Source organism: Choloepus didactylus, chromosome 14 (assembly GCF_015220235.1).
Source record: "Choloepus didactylus isolate mChoDid1 chromosome 14, mChoDid1.pri, whole genome shotgun sequence".
NCBI classification, from domain to species: Eukaryota; Metazoa; Chordata; class Mammalia; order Pilosa; family Megalonychidae; genus Choloepus; species Choloepus didactylus.
This window is the reverse complement of record NC_051320.1, coordinates 15,204,832-15,218,047: the sequence shown is the minus strand read 5'-3', so window position 1 is coordinate 15,218,047 and position 13,216 is coordinate 15,204,832. Positions and strand designations below refer to the sequence as shown.

Genomic DNA, 13,216 nt, shown 5'->3' with positions numbered 1-13,216 from the left:
GACGTGCTCATCTAGTTAGATTGATGGTTCCTAGTCAGAGCACAGCCCCCTAAGAAGAAATGTCATTCCACCTTATTTGTTGTAACAATGGCTTTTCTTTTCTTAACTTTCTAAATGGCACATAGAAAGGGACCTTCCGATCTGAGACAGTGAAGACATGAATGAACCTTTAAGAGGACATGCTAGAACCAGACAATTGTATCATCAGTGAACAGATGCTAGGTAAATCAGATTCAGTAGTGAAACAAGTGAAATGTAAAGAGTTTCAGTAATTTTGGGCATGGGCAAATAAGGTGGAATTGAAGAAACAATCATTGCTACATTTCCAATTGTCAGAATTATGTTGACTATTCAATATGGTAGTTAGGTAAGCCAGGAGTGGGTATTACCAGAGCAAAATTAGACATTGCCAAGACATGATTTGGAAATGGCAGGTATTTTCTGGGATGAAAAAAAACACAAGGAGACTTGGTAAAATTAAACATAGACTTTAAAACACAGTATGTGTCATAAAACATGGTTGATTGATAGTAGTTCATAAAATTCTTTGTTTTTAAACAGGGCAGTTACTGGAATAGCAGTCTCTTGCAATGGGTCTTCAATCTTTACAACATCACAAGGTATGTTCTACTAACTGAAAAGTGCTTCACCTAGAATAACAAAGCTATCCAAGACTCCAAGAAGGAGTCTTCTTGAGTGTGCTGCCTCCACATAAAATAAATTTAGAGCAATCAATTTGTGGTATCTTACATACCTTTCATTGTAGTTTGCCCAAAACAACAGTGAAATGCCTTTCTGTTGCTGATAAGCTTTCCTAAAAGCATAGGCCTATTTCCCTTCTCCGCGCTGGGTGGGGCCTTTCCTGCCGGTGGTGGAGGGGGCCTGCTTGCTGAGGTCTGTAGGGAGCAGGGCATGGCAAAGAGGGGGCAGCGGCTGCTAGGTCAGATGGAGGGCCTGGTGCCTTTCCACAGTGGAAATGTTTTTCAATTATATTACTCAGTGCGTATTTATTTAGGTTACGTGTATTGTAGGATTCTATTGTTAGCGTTTAGACATTATCGAAATTATTTTTTAAAAACCCTAAAGTACCTGTATTTTATTTGCACAATTAGTAACAATATGATTTGTAACTATATTTATATAACTACATGATATATAACTAATTATAATGATATATAACCTACCTTGTCCCTACTGTATTCAAAACACCCTTGGAGGTGCGAAGATGGAAAGGATAATATCTTAGCTATCCTGTTAGGTTATAAGAGAGCTAATTGTGACAAAATAGTAGCTGATGTTTCTAATGAGGCTACTTATTCTTTAGTCCTTATCATAGGAAATGGTATTTTTTCATATATTAAGAAATGGTGCTATCCAACTAAACACAGATAAAACTGAATCTAAGATTCTGTTATCAGTTTTTTATCTGTAACATTTCATTCCTTTCTCTTTCAAATACTATCTCAGATCTCATAAAACAGAATTTTCTACAAAGCATAGAAAATAATTCTATAGTAAATCAAAAGGAAGTTAATGTGCAGTACGTACACTGGTGAGCCAAGGCAGGGTTAGAGAGATCATGCTGCCAAGAGAAGCCAACCATCTTTTGCCAGGTTCCTACCTTCTGAGTTTCCAACATTATGTATAATGCAAGACAAAATGTTTTATCTTTAAGCAATGCCTGTGTTCTTAGCTGGATTTCTGACTGTTTGTTAAATCCTTCAATTCACTGTGCTTGTATGACCTTGTAAATCTTGAGTTTGGGGAGCATCAATGCTTCAAAACCCTAAGGCTTATTAAGTATTATAGTGGTTCTTCGTGGACTTTCCAAATAAAGGGGAGAACATGAAAAGCATTTGTTTTTTTTCTATTCCATCTCACTTTTAAATTTTAATAATTCATATTACTGATTTATATGGATTCTGATTGTTACACCAAAGTTACATTTCTTCTTCAGAATATGTTTACGTCTGTGGGAATTCACAGAGAGCCACCATCTATTGGGTTAGCAGACTTGAAGTTATCACCTCTAATATGGGGAAGGAATCTGATCTCAGGAAAAGCATCTTCACACCACCCCTATGGCTGTCTTACGGTTTTCTGTACCATGATTAGGATGCCCCAAATTAATAAGCTTAACTAGACTAGGTGGTGACACTGAGGCTTGCTTAGTGGAAAGGACTTCATTAGAATCAAAAGCAAAGTTGGTGAGGCTATCAGCACAAATGATATGTTTCAGGGAAAAGTTCAGGAGATATTGTTAGTCTTCTGTTTGTTTTCAAGGTAATGCTGGAGAGTATCTTATTTAGGTTCATGTTTATAAATGCTAAGGACTTCTGTGTGTTGGTTTTGCTAAAATTAAGGTTGAAACATTAAGTTTTACTACACAAAAGAAATTTTTAAAGCTTATTCTGACATTTTGTCATGGTGTGTTTACAAGCTAGGAAATACGTTGTTACAAATTTCAAGTATTTGAAGCATATTAGAGCATTGTAATCTGAATTATGGTTTTTACAAGGTTGTTTGGGTATGATTTTAAAGTTTCTGAAAGGCAAGAAATTAAAAGCTTGGACTTGAGTCTCTGCCTTATTCTTTAAAAAGTTAGTCAATACAGTGGCATCACACCATAAATTGTGCCGTATGTAAAAACCTAGCAAACTTAAAATTGCCAAGATCTTTCTTTAGGTTGTTGTAGTTAATATTAAAATTACTGTTTTACTCTTTATAATTTTAGTTTGTATCAATTATAGGCTTACCTCTGCCTGGAATGTCAACAGCTACTTGTCTACACTGGGTTTGCGATTTATTTTCTTGTCATGAAGTTACAGATCATAGAATCTTAATGTTGGCTGAGGCCTTAGATCATCCAACCCAGTTTCCCACCCAGTTCTCCATAGGATGATGTTACCTGTTGGCTGCCAGGAATGAAAAGGGCAGCTGTTTTATTATTCACCATCACTGATGGTCAGGAAATCTTTTTATGTTTGCTTTCTCATTTTTAAATTAGATTCCACTTTGAAGATGTTTTCCAAAGAATCCAAAATGCTACAAAGAAGTATATCATTTTCGAATATGGTGGGTTCACTTTTATCAGTATTTATCAGTATTGTGTTATGATATAAATTAATGCAGTAGTTTTATATATACATATATTTCTCCCAAAACAATTAATTTTGGTTTATTTCTCCTTTCCCATACTATTGTGATCTCATTTTTAGCCTAAGAAAACCTGAAAAGCTATCAGTAGAATTCTCCTTAATAAAACTTTACTGTTTTGAAGGGTCATACTAAAAGTTTATATACTACTTAAATAGCTTTATGCATATCTGAGTTGGTAGTATACCTAAAACTTGTAAACCTATTCTGAAAAAAATGCAATTTACTGTTAATGTAAATCTTCCGAAAGCTTTTTGAAATTCCCTAAAGAATTTTGGAAGTTTTCCTTACCCACTTAAGTTTATAATTTTCATTCTTCAGGATTTTCCCTAGCCCCAACTCCCTAAGATTCATTCCACAGGGTTAAAAGGAATTTGCCCAGCCCAGGGGGGTGGGGACCACCCAGAGCCCATGATCATTAGGCTAGATGGGTGATACACTTGACTTACTCGATATTCTTTCCTATACCTGGAAGGGAACTCAGCATCTGTGATTATCCAGTTGAGAAAATCTGGGTAAATATGAAGTGGGCCAACATGTGAAGTGAATTCGAGCATTATTTTATTTATTTTTATTTTTTGAAACTTGTAAGACTGTTTAAACATATTGGAGATTGATTTACTAATTATTGTGTATTAGTAATGTTGAATCATTTGTATTTCAGGCTTTATCATCTTGTTTACTTTTACCAGGAGATGCCACTGTCATAAGTTCTTCATGGGATAATAATGTGTATGTATTTGTGACATGCTCCTTTGCAATCCCATATGCAGTACTACTAGCTACCTTTGTGGGCATGAAGCTGAAAAGGACAGAGCCTTCCACTGGCAGGATACTGTGTTGTATTCTAAAGAAATATATATTAAATTATGAGGGAATACTGTTGGATTTGAATGTGATTATTTGCATCTAACAATTTCTCCATTTGAAATCTATTTTTCTGCTTTAAATTGAGGTGAAAACAAAGATGAACCAGAATCTGGAAATTGCTAGTTTTAAATTCAAATTCTGAATAATGTTGCTTAATATCATGAGAACAAGTAACTTGTAATTAGAGTGGGCCTTAGTAAATGCAGAATTAAACCAATGTGATGTTCCTTGAGTATGTGTTTAAAAGTCTTAAACTGCAATCCTGTTTTAATAGGTCTCATTATCTTTTCCTTAGCTATTTTTATTCTATAGCATTTGGAAGACGCCAAGACACATTAATGGGACATGATGATGCTGTTAGTAAGATCTGTTGGCATGACAACAGGTTATATTCTGCATCGTGGGACTCTACAGTGAAGGTTTACATACATAATTTTTAGCTTAAAAATGTTTAGATAATACAAATGCTCTAAACCATTTAACTACCTGTTTTTAATGTGTTCAACCATTTCACTATTTTCCACAAAGTATACGTGTGTGTGTGTGTGTGTGTGTGTGTGTGTGTGTGTGTACAGACACTGAAGTTTACTGCCTGTGTATTTAAACTGATGCACTTCTTGATACATTAACTTACCACAATTTTTGTACTGTGTTCATCCGGGGGGATTGCACTCTCCAGAGTTTATATGGAAGAGAGTTAAAGGGAAATGGACAGAAGCCCTTTGTACCCAACATGATTGAGACTAGTAGTTGGTCAGTTAATCAGGAAATTTCAGATTAAAGTGAGGAGTCGTTAAAAAAGGATCCATACTCATCTCAAATATTTTAACTTAAAACATACAAATATGCATTCATTCACTTTTTTTGGGGGCCTTTTCTAAGGAGTTGTTCTCTTGCATAAACCATACTAGTAATTCATCACCTTCAGTTTCCAATTTGCATTTATGTGAAAGAAAACAAGAAACCAAGTTTCTTAGAATTCTTCAGTTTTCCAAGAGTGTTCTACCCCTCCCCATTGTTTTGGACTTCACTTATCTACCTCTAATTTTACTAACTTTTTGGTAACTTGAGACATCTCAAAACATTAGTAGGCACTACATACTTTCAACTCTTATTTCCTTAGTTCCCGTAATACTTAAATCACATAATTACAGTAGCAAGCGCAACCAATGGAAACAGATATAGGTACAAATGATTAACTCTAGCACGTAACTGGTGGGAATAAAAGAACTAGCATGGTGCAGAAGGTGCTGGGAACATTATTCAGTTCCGTTTTATTGCCAAGTATATTAAATGGGAGTTGGATAAGAGAGTTTTTCCTAAAAACATTGGAAATAATTTTGTATTAACTGTTTGGCAATAGCCTCTGCAATGCACTCCCTCCCTTCCAGGTGTGGTCTGGTGTTCCTGCAGACATGCCAGGCACCAAAAGACACCAGTTTGACTTGCTGGCCGAGCTGGAACACGACGTCAGTGTGAGTGGTGGCCAACAAAACCACCTGGAAAACGCTGAATGAGTCTGGGGTGGGGATGGGGCTGGGGTTGTTTCTTGGTTCTGTGTGTGTATGTTCTCATCTTTTGCTTTATTTGTACTTGAAATGAAGACAGTAGGCTAAATCTCAGTTCTCTTGAGTTGACTCTGAATTCCCAAGAATTGTCTTTTTTCTCCGATTTCTTCTTTGTGTATTTCCCTCCTAACTAGCGACCATCCAAATAGATCTCCAAAAGATCATTATCTGAGCACAACAGTGAATGATGGGTGCCCTCATACAATTTGGGACAACAAGCTGTGCCATGATCCACCATCTTTCAAGTTTTCTGCCAGGGCAGGTGGAAAAACGGCCTGTCTAGGGCAAAGCCCACCTCTATATGAGGCTGCTGTGCCTGACGGGCTAATGGATGGCCTGGTGCATACAGCCTGCTGGCAAAACAGACTGGCATGAAATCACTGTCACTCATACTGTTCTCTCTGCTGCATCTTATACTGTGGTTTTACAATGCTGTCTTTTCTCTAAGGTGGTGAAATAATGCCTCATTTTCCTTATCTAGAGCAAAAGAGGTTGAGATATATTTAATATGTAATTAAGATGGTGTGCAAGTATAACCTTGAGAGATTCCCTGCCTTCCCCCCAAAAAGTCTCTCAAATAATCATGCTTCAAAAGCAGTGTGCCACCCATCTACAATTTATGTATGGAGTTATTTTTCAACACTGTCAATTCTAGGCTGTTTTAAGATGGCATTACATTTATTCTGGCAATATTTACTTGTATTCGATAGCATTAGAAGTTTCATTTTAAAATCATCTTTCAGTAGGATATTGAAATACACCTGCATTACCTACACCATTACAGTGAACAATGGGGTTTAATGCATATCATTATACCACATATTTGAGTTAGACCCAGGGAAACATAGCTAATAACCGTCATTCTAAATGGAGTATTATACCAGTGTGTTTTCTTCCTTAGGTCGATACAATCAGTTTAAATGCTGCCAGCACACTGCTGGTTTCAGGCACCAGAGAAGGCATGGTCAGTATCTGGGACCTCACTACAGCCACCATACTGCACCAGATACCATGCCATTCAGGGACTGTATGCGATACAGCTTTTAGTCCAGGTATGAGTATCCTTTTTAATTCAGATCATACTGGGTGAAATGGAAATAGTATTCTGAAAAAAAAAAAGCATTTAAAAAGGAAAAAACACTACTTGCTGATTGAAGATGTTTTGCCTATAACTCCAGGGTGCTTTTTGCAGAATACAGTTTACTTGTGGTATTTGTTCCTAATAGTAAAATAGCAATGGAAATTGTTCTTAATTCCTCAGCTCACTTGAGAACTTAATTTATAAGCTGTAAATGAATTCATACCAAAGGGCCACCTCATCCCAGTGGATGAGAAACAAGCATTTCAAGGAGAGGGTAGTCTTTGATTTAGTGCAACGAAGAGCTCAAGGAAAACGAAAATGGAAATTAAGCCACTGGATTAATAAATAAATTCTCAGAATAATTGAAGAACACTTCTGGAGATGTAACCTGTATCTGTGTCACACCGTTGCAGACAGCCGGCACGTCCTCAGCACAGGAGAAGACGGCTGTTTGAACGTCACGGACGTGCAGACTGGGATGCTCATCTCATCTCTGACTTCAGAAGAGCCACAGAGGTATCACTCCCAGATTTCCCAGCGGGGAAGACTTGACAAACCTGTGTTCACGGGCACTTCAATGAGGCTACTTTGGCCAGTATAACCACGATGCTCCTTCCTCCTTCACAATTAATTAAACGGTTAAGTGATTATTTCTACTCATGCTTGCAGGTGTTTTATCTGGGATGGAAATTCAGTGTTATCTGGAAGTCAGTCTGGTGAACTGCTTGTTTGGGACCTCCTTGGAGCAAAAATCAGTGAGAGAATACAGGGTCATAAAGGTAAGCAGATGTCTTGACCTGTCTTCCTAGGATATTGGGCTTCAAATCTTCCTTTCCAGTCAGGGAATATACTCTTCTCAGGCAGGAAACCCCTTGTACCCTCCAACTGTAAAGCTTTCCTTCGAGGCTCCTGGGTGGCAGGGGATCTCTGCCTTTTAGGTTGTTCAGGACTTAAAAGATTTATTTTTATGTTGACAGACATTTGACTGCAAAGTCTTTATATTAGCTTTCATATGGAGAATCAGAAACCACAGTGAACCGTTTTGATAGTTCTTAAAAATTTTTATAAACTAATAGTGAAAACCAGAAACAATACAGAAATATTGAATTACAGCTTAAAATCAGTCTTCCTCCCCCACTGACTCCTACCTTGCAATAGTCCTCCCTGGAGGATTTTTACCAGTTTGTGTGTCCTCTTATTAAGGAGAGAAGGGGTGTGTGTGTGTTTGTGTAAAATTACATGATATATAATGTATAATACAAAATTGTTCTTCCCTTGTTTTTTCCACTTTGTATATTTGAGAATCACTACATGTTTGTTTATCAATTTTGGATGGTTATAGGATTTTATTCTTTAACAAGAATGTATCTATGCTTTTTCCCCCCTCAACTTACTAGCTTTAAGTAACTTACGACCACTTGCAATGGAAAAGAAGTAAATCAGCACACTTATGCAATTCCCAGCCTGCTCCCTCCCCTCCCCTGCTGCCATGGAATAAAATATTTGTATTCTGTCCTGTTCCCAAAATTCCCAGTTAGTTTTAGTTTATCCAGCGATTTTATGAAACAAGACAAGGTAGGACTTACTTGCAGTTCATCTAGCAAAGAAGGGAAGTGAGAGTGAGCACCACGCCAAGCATTCTTTAGGGGCCTCCAGTCGAGGTGCTACCTAATCAAGTGTCTCCTCCTCTCAGGTGCTGTGACATGTATGTGGATGAATGAACAGTGCAGCAGCATCATCACGGGAGGGGAAGACAGACAAATTATCCTCTGGAAATTGCAGTATTAAGTGCCTTTTTTCCTGCTAGAAATGAAATTGCACTCTAATGAATTTTTAAACCAAGCTTTTAAATGAACTGGTGAATGTATGATAGTAATTAGACGTTTCACCACTTGGAAAAAAGGTGGTTTTAAACTTTCTAAATCATGGTGACTTCATTGAAAGCCATTAGTTGCCATCTGTAATGCAGATAAGCACATGGCAGTGGCAGAGAAAAACAGAACATTTCTTTGTAAGGCAGAAAGGATCAGTCCTGTATGATGATGGTCAAAAGACAGCTTTGGATGACAAGGAGAGACACCTACTGGAGAGCAGTGAATTAATTTGAAATTTCCAAGAAAACATGCAGTATTCTCCCCTACTTCTGAATCACTCTTCTAATCTACCACAACTATTGACAAGTGGATTTTGGGCTGTGTGTGTCTTCAAGAACAGGTTACCTTCTACAACCTCTACCCAGATTCAAAGAGCCTGGCGAAGGATTAGCAGTTCTTCTATCAGTGTTTACTTTGTATAGGAACAGTTTGTTTTCATGATAGCTATTAAGTGCTCATCTTTTCTACATTAAAATTATTTTTCTGTAATGAAAGCCATTTTCATGCTCTTGTTTTAAATGATTTTTTTTTTTTTTAAGAACCACAAGAATAGAAAACCTAATGTCTACCTTCAGACCCAAGTCTAAGATATAGCAGGATAGGTAACCTGGGAAGTGCTGGTTTGTTTTCATAAGCTACAAAGTTTTCTTTTATATTCAACCTGAAAATCAAGCACAAGTTTGGTGGAAAGTAAGTTTCCCAATGATGCAGTAACACACAGACTGAAATTTTAACTTTTATTTCTACATGTATAATCAGAATAAGCATAAAAACAAAATTGTCACTGCCATTTTGTATGCAGAGAGGAGTCAGGAATGCAACAATGACAACATTCTAAGACAATTCCAAAGTAGCTAGTTTATATAATGGTTAACATAAGGATATTTCTCAAAGTAAGAAGTTTTAGAAGAAGAATTATGCAATGACTAGAACTAAATAGCTATATAAGTACCATGAAATTGTTATGGGTTAGTGTATGTTTCCGTTACATTTTGTGTTTTATAAAGGCAGCAATTAATTATATTTTGGCTTTTATTCTAGATGCTTAATTAACATGATTAAGGTGCCAGTCCAAGCATATTAAGTGAAGGTAGTTAATCACCACAATCTTTTGCAATTTACACACACTGTAAATGGAATGAAACCAGTTTACTTAATTAGCGTCTTACATACACACACATACCCAGATAAACAGAACTAGGAAAAAAATTATCAAAGGCAATCATTCTAAGTATAATATGGCAACACAGAAATAAAGTATAAAGTAATAGGATCAGGACTCAGTATATAAAGGTGACTGGTTCGAACACAAAAGGAAGAGCCTATCATCATCTTAATGGCTTGTACAAAGCATCAAGTTTCCAGTAGATAAACTATTCTATGAAAGTCTGTACATCTTTTGAAAGTTTCACATCTGTAAAACCAGGATAAGGCTACAACTATCTTGAAGTATGAACAAGATATCAGATCTTACAGTAAGATTCCCAGCCATATGTAAGACAGAGAGATCTCCATGCAGCATATGCTCCTTGGCTCCTGGAAAGCTTTATGTGCATAATACAGAAGTTGCTGAAGAAGTAAACTGCAGTGGAGTAGTTCAGCTAAGTTTCCATTATGACTTGACCTTTAAACTTCAGGAATGGTGTGATCCATCAGGCTTTTCATAATGCTTGGTGCCATCCTACAAGAGAGGTTTTTTATTACAGACTTTGTCCTCCCTCAAGAGATGCCATGTGAGTACAACAGAACACCAATTCAAACTGATAGGGTTGTCTTTTTAAGGTACTCAGGGCTCTCAGATAATCTAGTTTGCAAATAAGTGGTGTGAAAGGTGTATACAGCCACATATACTTCTGTATCTTGGTTAGAAGTTAGGATACACATAAACCCTTGTATAATAAGGCTGGTAATGATTTAAAAAAAATGACAAGGCTGTGATAAGTAAGTTGCAGAAAACTGTAGGTGGGTGGGGGGGTGTATTAATAGTCTAAGAAAAGAGAACTATAGAAAGATTAGTCACGATAATACCTTAAGAAGTTAGTGGCATTCTACCCAAAAGCCAAAACAAAAACACTATGAGTCTTTGTAATCTTATTTCCATATGCAAGACAGGTTTTCTGAAGTAGAATTCCAGGCTAGCTTGATAAGAACAGTTAAGAAAGAAGCTAGGATTTTCAAAGCTCCAAAGAAGATAACCCTTGCTGCCCCTTTTGCTATTCTCCCGTCAGCTTTCTAATCCTCAGTTCCTGAGGACAGACAGTAGCCCCAAGCATCCCTACCCTGAGACGCTCAAAAGAGCAGACACTGTTACTCCTAACTAACAAGAATTACCTGTGGTGAATGACTAGGTTTCTGCCAGGAGCAACAGGCAACTGCATCCATTTGACTCCATACTTGGAAAGCTGTAAGGGGTCATCCCTACCTACCAATTTCTAGACAAACTGGTAGGTAAGAGAAGTTTGGGAATTAAAAGACCATAAATCACAGAACCATAAATAAAAAGTTAAAGAACTGCCTACTTACCGTTTAATAATATGTTCAAAGATAAAAGCTGGCATGATTGTAATAGTAACTACAGTCCCAGATGTTGAGAGTATGTCTGCAGTTTGAGAGTCCTGTTGAAAACACATAATGAAAATTAATTCCATTGAGGCACTATTTAAGAAGTATAATAGTGTTATTCTTGATAAAGAATTAGAATATACATGCTCTTATGTAAAAAATGCTAGCACTTTTACTTTTTTCTAATTTTCTTTACCAAGTTTAATTCTATAGATTTACTCCTGGTAATTAAATTGCTAAGTCAACTGAATTGACTATAATAGCCAAAAAAAAAAATCTTTTCATGAAATAAGGGGGTCTCAGTAAGAGAGCTAGGGAATGGCACAGAGAGGGGGACTATGCAAACAAATTACTAATACTAAATTATTATCATTTCCTACATTCTTAGACTGATAAAAGCTAGGCAACCATTAATTTGGAACATCATTAGTCTCCACGGCATTTTAGCTCAAGGGACTTCAGGTATCATCTAGCATAGCCCCCTTGTTACAGACAATACTTCTAGATAATTCACTGACTAGCCAACTAGCAAGGGGCAGAACTAGAACCACAGAGTCTCTTCGGAGGTCCATATGGAAACCATATAACACCACCAAACAAGTCAAAACCCTAGCAGAACAAGTCATAAGTTCTGTTTATTACCTTCAAACCAATGACGTTCTGTCCATTGATTTCACAGATGTTGTGTTCTGTGAGAAGACCGTTTCTGGCTGCAGAGCTGTCTTTCACTATGGATGTTATTTTTCCATTTTTGAAGATAAAGCCAACATGTCCAGAACTATCCTTATGCATGGTAATAGTCCGTTCAAAGGGCCTGTAAATACAATGAGGTAAAGGAAAAATTTAAGTCCCAGGTACACATTTTAATGGATTTCATATTCTACACATTCTGCCATGTTAGGTACTTTGTTCTAAAAACCCTTTGGTGTATCTAGTAAGAGCAACTTACCAGGGCTCTAACACTGACCATTCAAAGAACATCTATGAAAAAGGATTATTTTTAATCTCTTCATTATCACTCAACTGGCTTACTAATCAAGATTTTCTTCTCTGAGTATCAAAGCTTTATGCAGCTTATCAATCTGCTTTCTTAGAAGTCACTGGAATTTACTTAGCATTTACTTAGCACTGAGAATAAGATAGGCTTTAAACTAAAATCAGTGTCAAAAGAATTTTTACTTTTTTATTAACTTCAGAATTTCCTGGTGCTTAACTGCTCTTAGGGTAAGTTTCCTTTATTGAAAATCTTTTAAATATGTACTCTTACTTTGATTTCAGAAACTCTGTAAGATTTTTTGCTATATTTTAAAACAAGAAATGCAGAAACAGTAAGACTTAAGATCCTCAAACCTCTTTTGGAAAGAATGGCCTGTAGCTACTCTAAGAATGGCTGAGAGGTCTACTCTCAAAAGCCAGTTACTGAGTGCTGTCCCACCAGTTTTGCTTACTTATATCTAACTCTGCCCCCATGTAATGAAATAAATAGGTTGTATGATAAACCCCTGCTTACATTGTAAAATTCAGAACAGTCCTGTTTTTTTGGTGGTTTAAATTACTATTTGAAATTTGCCTTTGATGTAAAGTAAAAATGACAGTCATCTACAAAACATTTATCAAATATCTACCATGCTTTAGAAACTTTGATAATACTATGTATTATCAAAAATAAGTAAAACAGAAGTTTAATTTAGAAAAAACAGACAGACACCCCAAAGCTAATTATAACAATATGACATAGGTCCGCCCTTAATACTGTGAGGCCCAGGGCAAGAAAATAAATGGAGGCCTATACCTTGAGTGCTTAAGCAAATGAACCTCTAAGTAAACTATTGTATCCTCTTAACCTTGACAACAAGAGCTGCTTATCCACCTGAAAGGCCATAATATATGGTTTTGGGAATTCTTAAGACCACTTGTTTATCTGCACAGGCTCTACCCTCACTGCAAGGAAGCCTGTCACCTGTGTGAACACCTTCACCAGCATCTGCAAAGTGAGGCCAGAACCCTGTTGCTCAGTTACTTCCCATTTTCTATTGTCTAGAAAGACAGATTAGGACAGGAAATCACAATGTAAGAATATAAGGCTAATCAATAACATCTGAAAA

General features: G+C 36.7%; 2 protein-coding genes across 2 annotated transcripts in view; one reads left to right on the top strand and one right to left on the bottom strand.

Annotated features, from left to right (window-relative positions):
- NSMAF (neutral sphingomyelinase activation associated factor) overlaps nucleotides 1–9,043 on the top strand; it is a 79,976-nt gene extending 70,933 nt beyond the window's left edge. Inside the window, exons 23-31 of the mRNA XM_037803291.1 lie at nucleotides 562–620; nucleotides 3,008–3,075; nucleotides 3,821–3,888; nucleotides 4,322–4,445; nucleotides 5,418–5,501; nucleotides 6,496–6,646; nucleotides 7,089–7,191; nucleotides 7,345–7,454; nucleotides 8,369–9,043. Coding sequence (XP_037659219.1) covers nucleotides 562–620; nucleotides 3,008–3,075; nucleotides 3,821–3,888; nucleotides 4,322–4,445; nucleotides 5,418–5,501; nucleotides 6,496–6,646; nucleotides 7,089–7,191; nucleotides 7,345–7,454; nucleotides 8,369–8,463 — 862 coding nt within the window. The 3' untranslated portion in view covers nucleotides 8,464–9,043. The remainder of the gene's footprint in view (nucleotides 1–561; nucleotides 621–3,007; nucleotides 3,076–3,820; nucleotides 3,889–4,321; nucleotides 4,446–5,417; nucleotides 5,502–6,495; nucleotides 6,647–7,088; nucleotides 7,192–7,344; nucleotides 7,455–8,368) is intronic.
- Nucleotides 9,044–9,272: 229 nt separating this feature from the next.
- LOC119509327 (syndecan binding protein) overlaps nucleotides 9,273–13,216 on the bottom strand; it is a 39,178-nt gene continuing 35,234 nt past the window's right edge. The window contains exons 7-9 of the mRNA XM_037803292.1: nucleotides 11,754–11,925; nucleotides 11,073–11,164; nucleotides 9,273–10,230 (exon numbers count right to left, since the gene is read on the bottom strand). Coding sequence (XP_037659220.1) covers nucleotides 10,176–10,230; nucleotides 11,073–11,164; nucleotides 11,754–11,925 — 319 coding nt within the window. The 3' untranslated portion in view covers nucleotides 9,273–10,175. The remainder of the gene's footprint in view (nucleotides 10,231–11,072; nucleotides 11,165–11,753; nucleotides 11,926–13,216) is intronic.